At 44.0% G+C, this 22,121-nt stretch overlaps 2 protein-coding genes across 2 annotated transcripts in view; one reads left to right on the top strand and one right to left on the bottom strand.

Moving 5' to 3' along the window:
* LOC117292605 (caspase recruitment domain-containing protein 9-like) overlaps nt 1-22,121 on the bottom strand; it is an 82,340-nt gene that overhangs the window by 23,777 nt on the left and 36,442 nt on the right. The window contains exons 4-5 of the mRNA XM_033774718.1: nt 6,627-6,817; nt 5,689-5,793 (exon numbers count right to left, since the gene is read on the bottom strand). Of these exons, the coding sequence (XP_033630609.1) occupies nt 5,689-5,793; nt 6,627-6,817 (296 nt within the window). The remainder of the gene's footprint in view (nt 1-5,688; nt 5,794-6,626; nt 6,818-22,121) is intronic.
* On the top strand, nt 17,057-21,322 carry LOC117292604. Its single transcript, XM_033774717.1, has 4 exons — nt 17,057-19,816; nt 20,097-20,420; nt 20,565-20,668; nt 20,873-21,322. Exons 1-4 carry the CDS (start codon nt 17,479-17,481, stop codon nt 21,092-21,094), a joined length of 2,988 nt encoding a protein of 995 aa, XP_033630608.1. The 5' UTR covers nt 17,057-17,478; the 3' UTR covers nt 21,095-21,322.

The following is a 22,121-nucleotide window of genomic DNA, read 5'->3' as shown; positions in this document are numbered from 1 at the left end:
CTGGTGTACTGGTGAATATTGGGTAGCATAGCAGGTGGTGGCCGATGGGCAGTGCTGGTCTGGTGTACTGGTGAATATTGGGTAGCATAGCAGGAGGTGGCCGATGGGCAATGCTGGTCTGGTGTACTGGTGAATATTGGGTAGCATAGCAGGAGGTGGCCGATTGGCAGTGCTGGTCTGGTGTACTGGTGAATATTGGGTAGCATAGCAGGAGGTGGCCGATGGGCAATGCTGGTCTGGTGTACTGGTGAATATTGGGTAGCATAGCAGGTGGTGGCCGATGGGCAGTGCTGGTCTGGTGTACTGGTGAATATTGGGTAGCATAGCAGGTGGTGGCCGATGGGCAGTGCTGGTCTGGTGTACTGGTGAATATTGGGTAGCATAGCAGGTGGTGGCCGATGGGCAGTGCTGGTCTGGTGTACTGGTGAATATTGGGTAGCATAGCAGGAGGTGGCCGATGGGCAATGCTGGTCTGGTGTACTGGTGAATATTGGGTAGCATAGCAGGAGGTGGCCGATTGGCAGTGCTGGTCTGGTGTACTGGTGAATATTGGGTAGCATAGCAGGAGGTGGCCGATGGGCAATGCTGGTCTGGTGTACTGGTGAATATTGGGTAGCATAGCAGGAGGTGGCCGATGGGCAGTGCTGGTCTGGTGTACTGGTGAATATTGGGTAGCATAGCAGGTGGTGGCCGATGGGCAGTGCTGGTCTGGTGTACTGGTGAATATTGGGTAGCATAGCAGGAGGTGGCCGATGGGCAGTGCTGGTCTGGTGTACTGGTGAATATTGGGTAGCATAGCAGGTGGTGGCCGATGGGCAGTGCTGGTCTGGTGTCCTGGTGAATATTGGGTAGCATAGCAGGAGGTGGCCGATTGGCAGTGCTGGTCTGGTGTACTGGTGAATATTGGGTAGCATAGCAGGAGGTGGCCGATGGGCAATGCTGGTCTGGTGTACTGGTGAATATTGGGTAGCATAGCAGGAGGTGGCCGATGGGCAGTGCTGGTCTGGTGTACTGGTGAATATTGGGTAGCATAGCAGGTGGTGGCCGATGGGCAGTGCTGGTCTGGTGTACTGGTGAATATTGGGTAGCATAGCAGGTGGTGGCCGATGGGCAGTGCTGGTCTGGTGTACTGGTGAATATTGGGTAGCATAGCAGGTGGTGGCCGATGGGCAGTGCTGGTCTGGTGTACTGGTGAATATTGGGTAGCATAGCAGGTGGTGGCCGATGGGCAGTGCTGGTCTGGTGTACTGGTGAATATTGGGTAGCATAGCAGGAGGTGGCCGATGGGCAGTGCTGGTCTGGTGTACTGGTGAATATTGGGTAGCATAGCAGGTGGTGGCCGATGGGCAGTGCTGGTCTGGTGTACTGGTGAATATTGGGTAGCATAGCAGGTGGTGGCCGATGGGCAGTGCTGGTCTGGTGTACTGGTGAATATTGGGTAGCATAGCAGGTGGTGGCCGATGGGCAGTGCTGGTCTGGTGTACTGGTGAATATTGGGTAGCATAGCAGGAGGTGGCCGATGGGCAGTGCTGGTCTGGTGTACATGTATATCACAAGCCCTACTTCTGATTGCATGACACCATGCATTTGGTCCAGTGCCACTACTGTTCCCCCTCAAAGTGTTATCGGCTTAAGCAAGCTGTAACCTGTCTTGGTTCTCACATTTTTCAGATGTTTATGTGACCAGGATGTAGTAAGAGTCAATAAGAAGGATATCGAGGAAAAAATAGCTTATTTATTGATCTGGAAAATAGGAGAGGAGAGAGTCCGTTATGTGGTGTTGTCTCTCGTGAATATAATTTGAAAGTGAGTGAAATTTTGAACGTGAAGCTTATGAGGGCGCAAGTGTAAACAGGTTGATTTGCATCAATAAATGTTTCTAAAACGAACTGATCAGGCGGAAGGATAAAAAGTAAGGTAAGTAATGCGTTCACAAAAGAAAATAGAAAATAGTTCATTTTAAGGAAAAATTAAGAAAACTCCGTGGGGTGTCTTTATAACCGTCACTTCAATTTGAAGTATTTGAAATCAATAATGAGAAACCTCCCCCCCCCCCCACAGTAGTGTGGATGGGGTCTACGAACGAATACTTACCGGTAGAGTCGAATTACTAATTTGCGTATTCCCTATGCCGCGAGGCAAAAATGCTAAGACTTTCACACACAATAGCGCCCTCCACCGTCCTACCCATAACGCCCCGCGACATGCCCGTCACGGAGTCGTCCTCTTTTCGATGAGCCCTACTAAATGTAAGCACCCAAGGACCGAGTATGTGGGGAAGGAGGGAGGGATACTCTACCGGTAAGTATTCGTTCGTAGACCCCATCCACACTACTGTGGGGGGGAGTCTACTTCACTCTACTTATCGGTAGAGTCGAATTACTAATTTGCATAGACTCGCACCGAGGAAAAGGCGATGGGTAAACACGGTGCTACTGCATGTCTTAAGGGGGGCGTAGGACCCCGGTGTGCCCAAAATTCAGAGAATGCTTCGCGGCCGTTAGGCCCGATAGTGGTCCATGCCCAAAAACATACAGGGGGTGTCATCCCACGGGTGAGCAAAACATTATAAGTATTGTTAGCACTGTATTACTGTGGAAAAACTCACCTAAACACGTGACTGACGAGGTGGAGCTTGTTCTGGCTTTGCAGCTTGGCTGGCCGCCTGCAACACCGCTCTACCCGCTCTCCCATCCACCTGTAGAAAGTCCTTCAGGTAGCAGTCAGAGAACGTGGACGGGCTCTTCCAGGAGGCCGCCCTTGTTATGTCACTCATGGAGACCCCTTTAAAGAAAGCCCATGAGGCCGACACTCCCCGTACCTCGTGGGCATGAACTGGACCATCGGTCGCTGGCCATCCGCCCGGCACTGAGCGGATGGCTGAAACTATCCAATGCGCGATTGTATCGCGGGATGCTGGTCGGAATGGTGGAACCGTGGACACGAACAGCGGGTTCCCACCGGATGTGCCCCGCCGCCACTGTAAGGGAGTGGAACTCGCTACGTCGGCGAGACGTAGCGACCGCCACCAAAAAGGCCACTTTGACCGTTAGATGTAGCAACGTGGCCCCACTCAGTGGTTCGAACGGGGGTTTTGTTAGTGCTGACAGCACGCTAAAGAGGTCCCAGGATGGGACCAGTTTGCTCACAGGGGGACGGGTGACAAACATCCCCTTAGTCAGCTGCCCAATCGCTGGCCGACCGGTAATTTTTCACCGTGGCCGTTGCCAGTCCGCTATCAAAAAGATATAGGAGGAAATCCACGACTTCCTCTACAGAAGTATCGGCGGGATGAATAGCTCGCCGCCTATACCATTTAAAGAAATGGCGTATTCGGCAGTCATAAACTCTTCGGGTCGAGGCCCTTCGGGACTGGGCGGCAACTTCCGCAGCCCGTCTCGAAAGGCCCGCTGCTCTGAGGGATCTTGTGACAGCACCCAGCACGTCAGGTGCAGGTCCCTCGGAGTTGGATGAACCACTCCGGACCCGAGCTGGTATATGAGGTCCGGGCGTTGTGGGAAAACCACCGGCCTGTGCACCAGGAGCCTGACCAGCCGAGGGAACCAGGGCTGCCGGGGCCGTCAAGAGAACTTTGCAATGATCCTGCTCGACCTTTGCCAGCATCAGTGGAATGAGGGAGATGGGCGGGTAGGCGTATGCCAACAGCCCCTCCCATCACATAGTCAGAGCGTCGATCCGCCATGCCCAGGGTCTGGACCCCTGGCGCAGTAGATCGGTAGTTGATTGTTGGTCCGAGAGGCGGACAGATCCACATGAGGTCGGTCGATAAGCAGGAAGAGCGACTGGGCCACACAGGGGCGGAGGGACCACTCTGTCGGGACGATCCAGCCCCGGGAGAGAGCATCAGTCGTGACATTCTCTTTCCCCGGGATGTACACCACTGACAGGGCGATCCCCTGCTGTATGCACCAATGGATTAGGTCCCAGGCTAGTGCACACAGCCGGGTCGACCGGGTGCCCCCCTGGTGATTGATATACGCTACCACTGTAGTGTTGTCGGGACGCACCAGGACGGCCTGCCCCATTCGGATACACTCCCTGATTGTTCACACAAAGGTAGGGCTGTGCCTAACAAATCATGGTGCTCTGCATCCCGATCAGATACAAAGGATCCCGAGGGGTGTATGCTAATCCCCGTCTGGGATTGTGGACGTGCACCCGTGCGTGACCGCACATCACCCTGATCCATCACACCCCATGCAACTTCCTGCGTGGTGACCGTGGGACGGTGGCTGGGAGGGGAGGCCAGTGGCCGGCTGGCCGTGCATGGTACGCCGCCTCAATCCTGGCGCACCCAGCCATGACCGGACTGGTCGGGCTGGGTGTACGGTCCCGCAAACTGGGAAAAATTTCTGAACCTCGCGCCGGCCGGATATTGAGGCCGCTAAGGTCTGGAAAGCCATGAGGAATTCGTCTCGGGATAGCGGCTCACTACCCCGATGATGTTTCCTATGGCTGTCAGGTGAGGAGTCGTCAGACGACCGAAGATGACGGTCTTTTCTGGTCCTCTGCCGCTTATTCGATACCCGCTCACGGGACGAATCCGAGGCTCTCTATGAGGAAACCTGAGTGACAGGGATGCCCGAGCAACGGGTGAAACCAAAAGACGAGGGCGGGCCCTGTGAGTGGGGTATCCCGGGGGAGTCCCAGGTACCCGACTCCACATCCATAATCCTTCTCCCCATGGCCAGCGCCCCACAGCCTATGGCGTGGGCGGGTGCCTTGTGGGTCTTCAAACCTCGCAAAAGGCCGTCACCAACCGTCGTGGGGGAATCCACGGTGTCGGTGCGGGCCGGGTATTCTGAGCCGTGTGGAGGGGGGATGCCGTGCGGAGGGGGGATGCCCTCCGGCTTCAGAGACCCCGAGGCGGTGCTGGGAGAGGGGGCGGTGCGCTCCAGACCAGAGCCACCTTTTCACTCTTCCTCTCTTGGTCGCTGCCCCGGCACCGGCTTTCTTGGCCTTGCCGGGAAGCTTGACCTTCGACTGGGTCGACCCACGCACACTGACCGAGGAGGGGGAGCGGGAAGCAACCTCTCTTTGATCGGTGGGTCCTCTGGCCGACGCAACCGACAGAGGCTGCGTAGGCCGGCTGGAGGACTGCAAGCCGGGCGACGGAGTCCCCCCCGAGAGCTCCGACTGTCCCGGGGAAACGGACGTAACCCCAGCAGTGACAGTCGAAGCCCTCCCCAGTTTCTTTACCCCACTCATTATTTTCTCAACAAAATCAAACTATAGTTTATTTCACAACTCACTACAACAACAGCAACTAAAACTCTACAATTTTTCTAGTCTTTTTAAGCACTCTTAGCGAGGATAAGGTTTAGACAACGGTTGAACTGTTGGAACAGATTTAAAACACAACCTCACCCACTCGCGGCTCAGAGAAAAGAGGACGACTCCGTGACGGGCATGTCGCACGGCATTATGGGTAGGACGGTGGAGGGCGCTATTGTGTGTGAAAGTCTTAGCATTTTTGCCTCGCGGCATAGGGAATATGCAAATTAGTAATTCGACTCTACCGGTAAGTAGAGTGAAGTAGACCTGTAAATTTCCATTTGTTACCACTTTTCCATCACAGGGCCATACCTACATGTACCATCACCTTGAACTTCCATCAGGAGAACAAGAAATAACATCCATAACCTTTTGTCATCACCCCCATCTTACCTGTGCTAAGTTACGCTCAGCCTGTTCCTTTTCCTCTTTATGGAGAAGTGAATTTCCGAGCAAGGTTGTACTCTGCATTTCCAAGTGTTTTACTTTGTTACGTTCCTACAAAAAAGAATTTTAACACATTTCTGAGGTGCTGTCATTGTTGTCTATGTCTGAGGTGCTGTCATTGTTGTCTATGTCTGAGGTGCTGTCATTGTTGTCCATGTCTGAGGTGCTGTCATTGTTGTCTATGTCTGAGGTGCTGTCATTGTTGTCTATGTCTGAAGTGCTGTCATTGTTGTCCATGTCTGAGGTGCTGTCATTGTTGTTTATGCCTGAGGTGCTGTCATTGTTGTCTATGTCTGAGGTGCTTTCATTGTTGTCTATGACTAAGGTGATGTCATTGTTGTCCATGCCTGATGTGTTGTCATTGTTGTCCATGTCTGAGGTGCTTTCATTGTTGTCCATGTCTCAGTTGTTGTCATTGTTGTCTATGACTAAGGTGATGTCATTGTTGTCCATGTCTCAGTTATTGTCATTGTTGTCCATGTCTGAGGTGCTGTCATTGTTGTCCATGTCTGAGGTGCTGTCATTGTTGTCCACGTCTCAGTTGCTGTCATTGTTGTCCATGTCTTAGGTGCTGTCATTAAGGTCCATGTCTGAGTTGCTGTCTTTGTCAGTTTGTTGTCCATGTCTCAGTTGTTGTCATTGTTGTAGATTTCTGAATTGCTGTCATTGTTGTCCATGTCTAAGTTGTTGTCAATGTATGAGGTGCTGTCATTGTTCTCCATGTCTGATTCAAGTGTGGGCTGAAATTTTATGATGGTCAGGTGTGGATTGAATCTTTGAGATCACAGTCAGGTGTAGGCTAAATCTTTGAAGAATTTAATAGAGTGTTTGTATAGTACATACAGGAATACAACGGTCAGAGTCTCTCTGATCCCATAACTCACCTTCCGATATAATTTTTCGATTTGTTCACATCGTTCAGCTTTCACATTTGCTGTTTTAAGCCTTTGATTGAGGCTCTCAATTGCTTGTTTGTGTTCATTTTTCAACTGTTGGCTGAATCCCAATTCTCTCTGTAAGTCTTCAACCTCTTGATATAGATCCTCAATCTCATTGGCAAACCTAAGTCGCGGTGCTGCGGTTAAAAAAACACAAAGTACACTTCAAGTGATGTCAAGACTTGAGTAAAATACGCAATGATTTTGTTGCGATGATAGCAAAAAGCTCTCATACAATACACTTTCTCCGACAGTCTTGCAAAACTACTGCTCTCACAAAGACAGAAAAGGGTAGTCGAGAGCCAGAATTTTGGTAAAGCAGTAGAATCATGTAAGAAGCGTCATGATATTGCTGCAGCATTCATTTTAAAGGCACCCCAAAAATAGGCAAATGCATTGCAATTCAGCAGCTAAGATGCTGGGAAAAACATAAGTTTGGTGAAACAGATATCTAGCACTTTTGTTGTCATTGCAACATGTTGTAATTTGAGCTCATTAATGACCATGGATTAATTCAAACGCGGTGCAGACTTCTTTCAGAACGCGGTCGTTCATAAATTGTCACGTGGCCGTCCGACGATGGATTAAGCGCTCCAGTGATTTTTAAATTCCCGTATTGTTGAACTCTATTGTTGGTGCGTTTTGTTGTTCAGATTGCATGGACAAGGCAGCTCTTAAGTGAGCCACACAGAGGTGAATGATTAGTGTTTGCTGTCTAGCTCAGGTATACCATGGAGGAAGAAAACAGATACCAGACAATAGGTTGGAGATATTTTCGATGTACGGCCACCCTTCGAGTTTGCCAAAGCCAATATGCTACTGCTATATAAAAAGGTGAACTGGTGATTATTCTTAAATTTGAAATCACACCTAACTTATTTTGTATCTACATGTTTATTGTAACTGTTGCATGTGGACTTAGGTTAACAGGTATTATTATACTTACAAGATTCGCTCCAAAAACTAACGAAAAATGCTGACCGGCCCGCAATCACACAAAACACAATGTAATTACACAGTACGAAAAACATACTATCCAGCACCACACAGAGACAGTGTTTTCAATTTACAGGCCTGTAGTCTTGTTACTTTGTGCGCAACAAACAATGCAAGAAACATTGAATGCTAGAGGGCTTTCTTGAACAATGCCATAGCAGGGAGAGTGATGCCATCTGTTTGTAAAAATTAAGCGATAGCTTACAAAATCAGTTACAAACACCTTGATATTAAAGGCAGTGGACACTATTGGTAAATGACAAAGAATAGCCTTCACAGTTGGTGTATCTCAACATATGCATAAAATAAAAAACCTGTGAAAATTTGAGCTCAATCGGTCATCGAAGTTGCGAGATAATAATGAAAGAAAAAAACATCCATGTCACACGAAGTTGTGTGCGTTTAGATGATTGATTTCGAGACCTCAAGTTCTAAATCTGAGGTCTCAAAATCAAATGTTTTATACCATCAACCTCTTCCCATTACTCGTCACCAAGAAAGGTTTTATGCTAAAAAATATTTTGAGTAATTACCAATAGTGTCCACTGCCTTTAAAGCTTCGACGTCTCTGCTCGGGAGAACATGGTATATTTTAGGATCCTGAAAATTGCAATAGTAACCATCGTTGGTGCGCGAGCTAGAACCATACAACATTGTCATCACTGGTGGGCATGCACGTTAATGTATGTGGAGCAGTTCCTTGGATATTTTTAGCGTGTTTACAAAAAAACTATAGATTGTGTTGGTTTCATTGTTCAAACATGCAACATTTCAGAAACCCTGGATGAACAAAAAGAGTATAATTTTCCTGTTTAATGTAAGATGCTTTACCTCCTGATTTTGTTTTGTTCTGTTGTATTTTGGGGTTTATTAAGTAAAACATTTTTTTTAAAGGATGAGGGCGGGGACGTCCAGCTGGTGTTTTCTTTTTTTTTTGCCTTTGGTTTGGAGAACAAAAAACCAGAAGGTGATTGTTGAATTGAGAAGCAAAGAGATCTATGTGTGGCCTGTCTAGGAAGTTGCAGATCTGTTTGACCACAGGTCGATGAAGGGACAATGGGGATTGCTCTCCCTCGTAAAAAGGCATCCATTATGAAGTTTTCCTCCCAGAGAGGTGACTCGCTTGTAGAGAGACTTGACGGGGAATGCACCAAGTGTGTAGGCTCCAGGTCAGCATGCATAGGGAAGAGGAGTGAGTCCCTCCCTGACGGTGGAGTGCCAGGAGATGGATGTGAAGGTACTGTTCTGAGGAAGACCAATGCACCGCTAGGGAAAGGACTCCGAAGCATCTGTGGTCAATACAAGGTTACTGAAGGAAAGAGGCGGGAAAAAACTGCAGTTGAAGAGGTCGCATCCTGCACCATGAACCCCAGGAGGCGAAACCAAGCACGAAGCCAATTGCGAGCTGGTAGTGTTGCTGATGAGAGGAAGAGTTGAACACCTTCCTCCAACGCCTTCCTCCCAGACTCTTCATCGCTCTAGTGAAGGAGAGGCTCTGCCAGTATAGTCATGTTGAGGGAGGCACTGAAGAGCATCGGATTCTAAATGGGACTTAGGGAAGACTTGTCCTGGTTGATGATGAAGCCCAATTTAGAGGTTAGCTGGATAGTTTTTGACAAGGCTTGTAGAGTGGCTGTTGGTGAAGGGCCCATGATGAGCCAGTCGTCCAGATACATACGTAAAAGCTAATTGTTGTCATAGTAGCGCTGCTGCTATCACTTTGGTAATCTTGGTTAAGTTCCGTGGTGCAGTGGAAAGGCTGAAGGAAAGACACTGGAACTTGAGTTGCAAGAAATTCTGATGGTCTCTGTGGAAAGGGATATAAAGATAGGCATCCTTCAGATCTAGGGTCGCAGCCCACCAGCCATGGAGAAGGGATTGCAGGACAGTGGCCAGAGTTTCCATCCGAAAGTGTTTGTGTCTGATGAAAGCATTAAGGGGTCAGAGATTGATAATAGGAAGCCACACGCCAGATTGTTTTGAACTGAGAAAGAGAGTTGAAGTGAAGCCCATCGTGGATCTGTGAGGGAGAGAGACTAAGGCTTTCTTTTCCTTGAGAGACACAATTTCTTTTTCTAAGGAACAGCAGCGAGACAGATCAGAGGGAGCCATAGTGGGTAGACAGAGACAGTTTAGTAGCTGTGGAGGGGAGCTTGTAAATTCCAGGAGATAACCCGAGGACACAGTCTGTAGAACCCATGGGTCTGTGGTGATTTGGAACCAGTTGCAGTCAACCCCCTTCGGGTCAGGAGGCTGATGGGATGAGCATATGACAGGATATCTATATGTAGTAATAGACCTTTGGCTCCGTGTGACCCTTGCGGCTTAAAGGTGCGAGAAGAATTATATGAGGACTGTCGGTGAAAAGGCATCGTAAATAAATGTTTTCCTCTGTCTTAAGTCGATTAGCCTCTTTGAGCATAGCATGACTTCCTCGAATGTGTTGTCAAGCAGGTTGTTCCAAAGGAGAGGAAGATCTTGGACATAGCGCTGACAGTGGAAGGCACTATCACAAGACAAAGAATGTTAGCATGGCCTCTGGAATAGTTGCGTTTATCGTACTGGCTGGTATAACAGTGAGGTAAATGGTCAGCCTTTTATAAGGCCCCGTTCGCCATGATATGACATATCCAGAGTGTAGTATGCAGGAAAGTTGCTCGAAGGCGAACACGAATAATGCATCGGCGACCCATACAGACAGAGATCATTAGGGTAGTACACCCAAGACTGAGCGCCGCACAGTGGGCCAGGTCAAGGTCAAACTGCGCCAAAATAGGCAACTGGTGATTATTTCAACAATCAATACCTACAGTTTTTTGGGGTTCCTAATGGTGCAGGGGTATCTCTTTATAAATAGCCGATTTGTGTGTGTCTGTGTATGTTATTGGATCTCCTCCCTGGATACCGCATCAAACCTCTCCAAATTTACACGAAAGAAAGACGCTGACTTCGTTTTGACACTCATCTTTTTTCGTACAAAATCCGTTGAAAATTGACAGATTTATGAGCAAAAAACCACCAAAATTGGTGGGGTTTTGAGCACCGTTTTAAATGTTGCTATGGGCAGCGCGCGCGTACAATGCAAGCGCGCACAGTTCAGTGGCTGTGCGCCCATAGCCTCATTTTGGATAAGAATTATGATGTCATGCATAAGTATTAAGAGAGGCGTATATGGGACGGGATCATGAAGAACGGAGGCAGGCTTTAGAGCATGTGGGATGGGGAGAGGGAAGGAAGGGGGGGCGGCAGGGGAACTGCGCTTTTTATTTATCAAAATAATAATAATAACATGCATTTTTATAGCGCTTAATACCAGGTTTCTAAGCGCTGAACAAGAAGTGTATGATAACAAAAAATGACAATTAAAAGTGGGATGAAATAGCAGAAACTGAACAGACTAGATGGATTTAAATAAAAAGTGTGTTTTTAGAGCGGTTTTAAATGAGTCCAGTTTATGGGACGGGATCATGCAGAACGGAGGCAGGCTTAAGAGCACGTGGGATGGGGAGAGGGAAGGGGAAGGGGGGCGGGGAAACAGCACCTTTTATTTAACTGTTAATATGGGACGGGATCATGGAGAACAGAGTCAGACATTAGAGCACGTGGGACGGGGAGAGGAAGTAGGGGAACGGGGGAACGGGACCGTTTATTTAACTGGGACCTGGAGAGGAATGGGCAGGGGGAGGGGGGAACGGCAGCTTTTATTTAACTGTTGCTATGGGACGGGATCATGGAGAACGGAGTCAGACATTAGAGCACGTGGGTCGGGGAGAGAGAAGGTGAAGGGGAAGGGGGACAGGGAAACGGCACCTTACATTTAACTTTTGCTATGGGACGGGATCATGGAGAATCTATTTCCTTCATTAGAGCATGTGGGACGGGGAGAGGCAGGGGGACGGGGGAATGGCACCTTTATAGCACGTGGGACGGGGAGAGGGAGGGGCATTGGGACGGAGGAACGGCACCTTTTATTTAACTGTTATGGGACGGGATCATGGAGAACGGAGGCAGGCTTTAGAGCACGCGGGAAGGGGAGAGGGAAGGGGAGAGGGAAGGGGACGGGGGAACGGCACCTTTTATTAAACTTTTGCTATGGGACGGGATGATGGAGATCGGAGGCGGGCTTTAGAGCACGTGGGACAGGGAGAGGCAGGGGACGGGGGAACGGCACCTATCACGCAGCTCCATTTGTTCAGGACACATGCATCCGTCCTCAAGCAAACTGAATAGAACACGCCTTACATTAAAAGTTTACACATGGGGACATTCATTTTTATTTTAAAACTCGCGACATCTACACCTCTTTGGTTACCCCCTACCCCCTCCACAAACACACAACTTTTTTGGTAGTAAAACATGCCTTAAAAGTTTACGCATTTTGGACATTCATTACACATGGGTCATTCCATTTATTCGGGGGCCAGCTGTGAATTCGTGGGTATGCAGCTTGTATAGTCCAATTTTTAGTCTGAACAGTAACACACAGAATTTTCATAATGATATTATTAATAAACATGTATTAGGGTACTCCACCAAATAATAATAATTAATTATTTTTGGGGGGATTCTGCTCTTTGAGGCGAAATTATCTGAGGTGTCCCCTGATTTTGTACAATTTTGCTTTGACATAGCACAAATGTCCTTTGATTTAAGTGCTGTAAAATGTCCATGTAATGTTTGCATTTAATTGCTTGTGTTTTTAAAGAAAGAACAAGGTAAAAGATCAATTCCTGAGAGTTATCATTATTCTTATATCCATGTATTTGTGTTAAGTCGGTGAATCAAAAAATTTTCACAACGTAAACTTTCGTGTCCCAAACATTTACGTACACAACTCTATTTTCAATGATGTGTAATTTATAAGTAATGATGCCAAAAGGCAAATCCACTTGTTCTTAACATTTATAAACATCAACCAATTAATTGGTATATTTATAAAACAAATGTAGCTTTACATGTCACAAATCTTACAACTTTGTGGAAAAATGCGAACATTCGTGTCCCAACGATTTATTTACGATGTGAAAATTAGCCAGCGCACTCGAGCCACATCGGTAATTTTTCGACTGAACGAACTACGTCATTCAAGGTCCCGGATGTGCTGCTAGACAACGAGCATGCAATTTTCAGTCGCCATTTTCCACGCTACAATCGAAGGTGGAAAACAACTGTGTGTCCCATCATTTACGTTGTTGTGGCATTTACGTTGGGATTTGCCATTGACCAACAAATTTGTGGGTAAGTTCGTTTTACTTGATCTTATGTATCATTTTATTATAGCTATCGATGCTCTGAACTTGTTAAAGAATGTCAAAATAAGACACGAGGTCGTATAATCATGCAACAAATCTAAAATGGGGCATCTCATCGAGTTCGGGAAACGAAATTTATTGTGTCCCGATTTACGCTGTGAGGGGTAGTAGCCCAACTGTAGTTGTAATCGTGTTATGAATTAATAGTTGACACGCTTAAATGTTAACGGAATAATATATATATTTGTATGAAGTGACTGGTTGAAAATAGCCGGAGAATAGTGAGGTATTGTTTGCGTAATGTTTATTTCTACCAGTAATAAAACACAGCGTAAACAACTGTAGAGAGACACCAACATGATCAGTGTCCTGATTTACGTAGTGGTGGTTGTTGCCAAACACGGCTTTTTGGTCTTGTTATGAATTAGTATTTGACACGTTGATATTTGTATTGAGAATTTTACATTAGTATATAAGCGAATGGTGATTAAATTCGTGACAAATTCTTGTTGAATATTTATGTTTAACAAATTGAATAGCACATCGTAAATGTCTGTCAAAGGGACGCTGCAGCTTTCGTGTGTTGTTTACGATGTATTTGAGCGCATTCAACGGATTTGCGCAACGAGTTTGACAAACTTGTGCGCAATTTGCAGTTTACGCTTTGCAAATTTAGAATAATATATTACGCTTTGCAAAATGTGCAGCTCAATCTGCCGATTAGGCAAAAGCGCGCGCAATCTGTGGATTGCGCTCTGTAGATTCGGGCATTCCGACTGACCTTTTAAAAACAAATCTAATTTTTTACTCTTCTACATTTGGCAAAAACAAACTATCTTCTCCCTCAACCGATCACAATTATAGGTATTGTGCCCTTTAATTATTATTTTTTCTTCCAATGGTATAGGCCCCTGATATTGATAGTGATAAAGATTCCTTAAAAAAATTTTTTTTTTTTTTTTTTTTTTCACAACAATTGTTTTTTTGCCCTTTCAACCAACCAACCTGTGGCGGTTTCAGATTTCCGCCGTTTTCAGTTTTCCGGGTGACGTAGCCGGAAATTTCGATACGTTGCTAACACGGTTTTAGCTTTCCGGCGTGTTCAGTTTTCCGGGTGACGTAGCCAGGCAAAAATACTGCCGCGAGTACCCTTGCGCCCTCTGTTGCTCTCTCAGTGACCCCCAAGTTGTTCTATTACTATTCTTTTCTGTTTAGTCACATTCTCTTGCCCTATCTTTACATGTATTCATGCGTACAACTTTAAGCAGGTCACACTGCTTGTATAAAAAACAAAGCCCATTTCTCATTTTAAAATTATATAAAGTTTTGTTTTGCATGTGTTACTTTACGGCTACCCTACATGCGAATTTGGCCCAGAAGCAAACATTTATAAATACCCAGCCTTTAAAGAAATAAACAGAGAAAACACTCCAACAAATGGCAAATCACGAGTTTGGTGTATCTATACAATTTAGAATAAAATAAAAAATAAATAAATAACTAAATAAATCAAATAAAAAACGGTAATAAATAAATAAACTAAACCAGAATAAAAATGTTTTTCACAGGTTTATTTATGATTTATTACTCACACATAAGAACACATCTGTAATTACACAGTATTGACTTATAATTGTAGATACAATGTATGTACTTTTTCAAAATGTCCACAGATTTACATTAAACTTACAGGGTTTGAAGATAATGATAGTGGAAAGCTTCCCTTCAAATCTTACTTGCTGAGGTGCTGTAGTTTTTGAGAAATGAGTAAAACAATGTCATGAAAATTCGTTTGTAAATGATTAAAATAATTTTCGTCTCATGAGACGAAAATTATTTTCATGACATTGTTTTACTCATTTCCCAAAAACTACAGCACCTCAGCACATAGTATTTTCAGGGAAGCTTTCTACTATCATAATCTTCAAACTGTGTAAGTTTAATGTAAATCTGTGGACATTGTGTTTTTTGTTAGGAAAAAGTACATATACCCCTTAAGGAAGCAAAGTTTTTTAGAAAACAATTACTCGATGAGATCTATAACAATATGTATAATAACTTTATAGATTGAAAAATCCACGAATATAATACAAATACAGTACATGTATATACCATAAAACCAACCCGTAAAAATTTCATTTCAAAATGTGGTGGCAGCATTCTTGATATAATTGCCGAAAATCTGGAGCAATTATCAACGCAGAAAGAATAACCTGCAACTAGAATACACAGTTTCTGACAGAAACACTTCTCATGAACTTTGTCTGATAAAAACTGATATCTTTTCTTTATGTTTTTCTGTGGCTCTTTTGGTTATGCAGTGACCATCAAGAGTATGACTGTCTTATTAGGAGAAATTGAATTAAACCCAGGCCAAATCATTCCTAATCACCGCAACACTTGGGATACACCAAGTGACAATTACCCAACCTGTCCAGTGCCTTTAAGTGACACAAATCGTGCACCAACATAACCTCGAAATTGTCGTACATGGCAGTGGCGCAGTACACAGGGAGGGATGCCATTTAGAAGCTGCTCTGCAAACTGTAAATAAACATAAACAACCATGTAAAAATGGAGATAAGTCTTTGGGCAGGTTCTCCAAGCTAGCTCTTTATTTATCTCTTACATTCTGACAAATTTTGCTGGCTAAGGGTAAAAGTTTTTATTTTGTTTAATAGAACAAAATCTGACACAAGTGGTGAAAATATATCGGTTTTAAACAAAATTAATGGAGAAGAAGAAAAGAAATTCACCCCCCTTCCCATTTGCCATTGCGATGACCGTAAACAGCAAGCGGCTGCTAGTGACCGATAGCACCTCATCATCCATCCCTCTTTCCCATCATTTCAATACATACACCAGCCTCTAACCCCAACTCCTCCCTTCCACTGTCACATCTTACTCATTACCTAACCCGCCCACTATTTATTTTGTATAGTATAAACACTCCCCTCAATTTTCGTCTTTTCTTTTCCATTATGACATCTTCCCTTACGTAACCAGTATATACAACACAACAGTAACCCTCACCATGGACCTCCATCTCCCCCTCTCCCTGACTACTTCTCCCTCCCCTTTGTTCATCTTTTTCCCTCCCCTTTCTCCTGATACTTGCTCTTCCCCTTCCCCCTCTAATAACATTTCTTACATGTAATCATATTCCCCGATGTATGCATGGTATGCATATAAATAACAAAATACACTTTTTGGTTGGTAAACTAAAAATACAATGTCGTTACAAGAAAATGCCTATACGAATCCTATACACTACTCTAGTACTGTAGTACTACAGAGTACATGTACAGTCAGTAACTAGCATAATAGTACCATGGAAATAGAGCATTGCTCTATAAAGTACAAGTTCCCAAACTACACACCACAGGGTTAAACTGCGTGGTGGTACATGAGGTAAACAAGCAGTAACACTACCGCACGGAACATACCAACCCCAAGGCGGATTATTAATTATTCTATTGAGTACTTACTGGTCTGATCATACGTGTACCGTTTCGATTGGCAACGTACTAGCCTCTTCTGGTTTTCTGAAGCTCCTTCAGTATAAATACCGCTGGTTAAATATAGGATTATTTGCCTGGTTTTTACCCCAAAGTCTCCGAGACGATCCACGCGATCTCCGCTTGATGTACTCACGGACGACGCCATGACAGCTACAAAACCGGAGAGTATCACGGACGGATTACTCAATACGGCACGTAAAATGGACTACTTTTGCTCGCTGTGCGCAGACATCGCATGACGTAATGCTACCGTATTTGGTCACCCGGAAAACTGAAAACGGCGGAAGTCTGAAACCGCCACACCGGGCCCAATTTCATGGCTCTGCTTACTGTAAGCAAAGAATCGGCGCTTACGGAAGCAGGGAATTCTGCGCTTACGTCAAGCATATTTCACAGGTAAGCGGGGAATTTTTGCTTGTGTGAATGTGTACTCCACATTACTAATACTAAGCAATCTTCGCTTACACAGCTAGCGCAATAAATTGGTGCTTGCACAGTAAGCGGAGAATGGTGATCGCAAGCGCAGAATTCAGCGACAAGCAGAGCCATGAATTTGGGCCCTGATTTAAAGTTTGTTTTCCAAGCTTTAACAGTAGACAATTTTGTTTATTGTTAGGGCTAATGTAAAATAACAGATGATAAAAATCATAATCCATGGGAAAACAATTAGTTTGAAGTTTGTAATTTATTATTTATAATAAAACATTCCAATTTACATTTGTTGTTGTAGGGTTAGTTTGCCTTTAAAGCTTACTCCAAGATGCATCCATTCACTTTGCGGATTCGGGGAAAGAAGCAAAAAGCAGATAAAGATGACTCCACAACCTCTTCAAAGGAAAAAAAGAAGAAGAAAATGCCTCTACCATACACATTGCGGATTAGGTGCCTGAATTGAACCCTGGATGAGGGTGCCTGAATCGAACCCTGGATGAGGGTGCCTCCACAAGCACTGCTCCGCTACCTTCAAAGGGAAAAACACAAAATTGGAGAGACCATGCAAAACAAAGCCAACCTGAGAAGTACGAGAAGATGAAGAAGAATGCTAAGATGTACAGTAGTTACTACCGTCTATCCTGTGCCACTGCCGAGGAAAAGCTGAAAAAGAGAAATCTAAGTAAAGAAGAAAGAGAAGAGGCTGAGATGTGGTATGAAAGAAAACAACGTTGCAATGAGGGATCAAGGAAAAGGATGGCAAAGATGAATGCAGGAAAAAGAGCTGATGAGAAGAAAGGCAAAGCTAAAAAAGCCATGACAAGAAGAGAATATGATAAAAAAAAAAATTATGAAACTGAGAGGAAGCAAAAATATCGTGCTAAGAAAAGTACGGCAGAGACGGCCAAGATTAACGAGCAAAGACGAGAAAAATATGCAATTGTGAGAGAAATGAAGGTTCAAGGAATGGAAAGAAAGATGAAAGAGATGGAACAGAAGTTGAAAGATCAGGAGGACCAGTTGCGAGCAAAAGAGAGAGAGTTGCTCGAACGGACCACAATGCTGCAGAACAGAAATAATGATTTAGGCGAAGACGCTATTGACATACGGTCAAATGATGCCAGGCGAAAGAGCCTTCAACGCGCCAGAGGAGCTATGCCACAACGGAGGTCGCATTTTGTTTCCACAACAATTGACCTTGTAGAGAAAGCTTCACCAAGGAAAACTGCCGCACTAAAAAAGGCGGGAATAACAGGCAGAAATCCATTACATGATGGAGTGATGAAAGCCCTTGGCGATGTCTTTTCAGGACCAAGAAATTCTCCACAACGGAAGCATATTGCCATGTCTCTCAGTGCCCTAAAAAATGTCAAGCAACAAAGGAAGGCTGCAAGACATTTTGGTTGTAGCCGCAAACTTCTGCAAAGAGCAAGGAAACAATCAGCCGGCCGAAAAGGTATCCCATCGGAAAGGGTTAAACTCATCGGAAATTTCTACCAAGCCAACTCAAATCCTTTGCCTGATAAAAAATTTGTAAGCAAAAAAACCTACAAACCAAGACATCTAATGGAATCAACAGTTGCAGATTTGTACCATAAATACAAGAAAATGCATCCAGATCAGCCAGTAAGTGCAGGGATCTTCTACAGTCTCAGACCCAAAAATGTAAAAACTAAAGCACAAGCGAAGTATGTTGGCTGTCTCTGTGAGTACTGTGAAAATATAAATCTCAAAATAGAAGCAGTCAACAGCATCCACAAGGGAACCTTCAAAGATGGATATGACGTTATCAGAACAACGATGTGCCCCAAGCCACCAGGGTGTGACTTTAACCATCCCTCATGTATCACAAGAAAATGTACGAAATGTGGTGTTGATAAAATGGATCAAAGACTTCATCCTATACTTGCAGACCCTAACAAAAGCATCAAGTGGAAACGATGGACCATGGTGACAACAACGTGTTTCACCAAAAAGGGAACGAAACAAGTAAAAAAAAGAAAGCCTATCGAAATGAAGGGAACTGCCATGGATTTGGTAACAGAACTCAAGACTGAGATTCACCCATTCAGCGAGCACTTATTCAACAAAGACTGGCAGAATAATCAACAAAAAAATCTGCTCAACAACATACATATGGACGAGGTGTTGGGGGTGTACGATTTTGCAGAGAATTTCAAATGCGAACACCAACGGGAAGTACAAAGCGCCTACTACGCCCAAGATTCAGCAACAGTACACCCTGTTGTCACCTATTATTCCTGTCCAAAATGTCTGAAATCAGTAAGGGAAAGTATCATTATCATCAGCGATGATTTGAACCACGACTACCACCTGGTTAATACTTTTCATAGAAAAGTTACAAACCATTTGACTGCAACAAGAGGCTTGATGATTACAAAGTTTTACCGGTTTTCAGATGGTTGTAGTTGTCAATATAAGAGCAAGGGGCCCATTTCGGATATCAGCTACGGAAGAGAAGATTTTGGGCACACGATCCACCACAACTATTCAGGCACAAGACATGGCAAAGGTGCCAGCGATGGGGAAAGCGGAGTGGTGAAGAGAAAAGCAGCGGAAGCCGTCAAAGCTGGAACTGCCATCATCAGCACCCCAAAGCAATTGTATGATTATCTTGAAGGCAATGTAACAAAAGATGCTACCGAGGACCAGTGCTGCACTTCATTTAGGAGATCTGTTCTTTTTGTAAAGCATGAAGAAGTTTTGCGAAAGCGGCAAGACAGGGCAATAAGAACAGTCCCGGGAACAAGGAAGTTCCATAGTATCAAGAGTGTGAAGGGAGGACGAGTTGCTACCCGGAATCTCTCCTGTTTCTGCGATTCGTGTCTTGGAGTACATGGTGGCACTGGCAGATGTGTAAATGCAGCATATGTACATCCTTGGAAGGAGGTTAAACTTAAGAACGGAAAAACAGGTAAATGAACTTTGTTATGCTACATTTTGATCAAAAATTTGTTTATTGTGCAAGCACGACTGAACAAGGTGAAAACCCTTAAATTAGTTAATGGAAATGTTTGCATGCAGTCACTTAATTATTTAAATTTACTTTTTGGGAGTTTGACAAAATGAAATATAGTAAAATATAACTTCAAAAATAATACCTTAAAAGGTAAATAAAAATAAACAACACCAGAAACTTATCTTATTGTAATTGTTTTTTATTCCAATCTTTTTCATTTCTGCCCACCCCACAGGAGAAGAAGATACTGCCCTCCACGCAAGTGAAGAAGATACTGCCCTCCACTCAGGAGAAGAAGATTCTGCCCACCCCACAGGAGAAGAAGATACTGCCCACCCCACAAGCATGACGGGAGAAGAAGATACTGCCCTCCACTCAGGAGAAGAAGATTCTGCCCACCCAACAGGAGAAGAAGATACTGCCCACCCCACAAGCATGACGGGAGAAGAAGATACTGCCCTCCACACAGGAGAAGATTCTGCCCTCCACACAGGAGAAGAAGATTCTGCCCTCCCCACAGAAGAAGTTGTAGCACATCCACATGATGATAATATCAAAGGTAGGGGTGATATTTTGAACAGATACCTTTAAAAAACAGTAATGAAGAGGTGAATGATAATTTGGTTGTGTCAACCACTTTTCAAAGCAAAAGCCTTGTTTCCTATGATTGTTTTGTAATTTTTGTTCTTTTCTCTTTTAACAGATGGAGCCAATTTGTTAACAACCATTGGTGCACAAGATTTTGTTGCAGTAAGGGTAACTAGTACTGGAAGAAGAGCAAGATCAGATGAATTACATGTAGCACAGGTAATTATTTTCTTACTATCTACACAATAAACTTAATTATTAAAAGGGAGAATAGAAACTGCCTATCGGATTGAAAAATCTCAAGTCTAGTTGATTAATACATGTTGATAAGCTACATGTATATACTAAGGTAACAAAGTGGCACTCTTACATGTATAATGTAATTCATTTTGTACCATTTCCTTTGTTTTTTCCGAAGTGCAGGTAGCATCTGTACCTGAAGATGGGTCATACAGTCTCTCGTACATGGTCAAAGCAAAGGGTAGCAACCAATACACCTGGTCGCAGGGTGACGAAGTATTTTTTCTGCAGCCCATCACCGACATCGTTGCAAAGCTTGATGCACCAGAGCCTGTTGCTGTCGGGTCACGCTTGTTTTTTAAATTTAACTTGAAAGGTGCTGAAGAACTTTTCAGTGCAAAGTAAAACAAGACAAAAATTACATTGTTGAATAGGCCGCTTTCCTGTTCTATTATGAGACCATTTGTGTCCGGGCCTTCTGTGAATTGCAGGTTATCAACTCCTTTAATTTCAAAGAAATTTCTTCAGCTTGGTGATCCAATTTTGAATCATCAGTCTCAAAATTTGAAAGAGTAATTCCAAATTAAACAATTAAAAAAAGAGTTAATCAAAATTCAACTAAACAAAGTGTTAGTCGCAGGAATCCTTAGAAAAACCAACTGGAGATTCAATGTAATGTTTAAAACTTGATGTTAGTTAAATCTTTATATTAGTTCAAACTTGATGTTAGTAAATGCATTGTGACGAAGAACAATTAGGCGGTGTTGTGAAAGCATGTTTTGTTTTTAATGAAGTTAACTTAAATTTAACTTGTGCAAACACAAATTGTTCATGATCATTGATCATAAGTTAGAAAAGTTGAGACAAATTTAAGTTTCTATAAAGCAACTTGATTTGAGAACCACATTCTGCTCCAATGATAATATGAAGTGTGTATTAAAACTAAACAATTCTGTAAACTAAAACCCAAATTCAGACCAAAATATTACATACATGTACTATCTCAAAGAAACTGCATGCATTAAGCCCGTTGTGTATTTGTAACACAACAATACAGAAACAAACATTACAGAAACTGGCTCTTTGTTCAACGTGTAAATGGTTTGCCAAAACATGTTGGTGTCCCATTTACACGTGGAACCTTTCATGCATGTATTGGTACTGTGAGCATGAAATTGTGCTACTAACCATCTCAAATATTTCTGTGCATACATGTCCAAGCAGATTTTGTTTTATCACAGGAAACACATTCACTCACTGAAACTTGGTCTTTGTTCCTCGTGTAAGCGGGACACAAAGATTTTAGTGTCCCATTTACACGTGGAACTTCACTTTGGGGGGTGATTTTGTGGCCATTTACATTATGCAATCAGTTAATTGCTTTTAGAATGGTTTGAATACATTCTATTCCAGAAATTAGAATGCACTTTAT

Source organism: Asterias rubens, chromosome 7 (assembly GCF_902459465.1).
Source record: "Asterias rubens chromosome 7, eAstRub1.3, whole genome shotgun sequence".
Taxonomy (NCBI): domain Eukaryota; kingdom Metazoa; phylum Echinodermata; class Asteroidea; order Forcipulatida; family Asteriidae; genus Asterias; species Asterias rubens.
The sequence above is the reverse complement of the archived record's forward strand: the minus strand, read 5'-3'. Positions and strand labels throughout refer to the sequence as shown.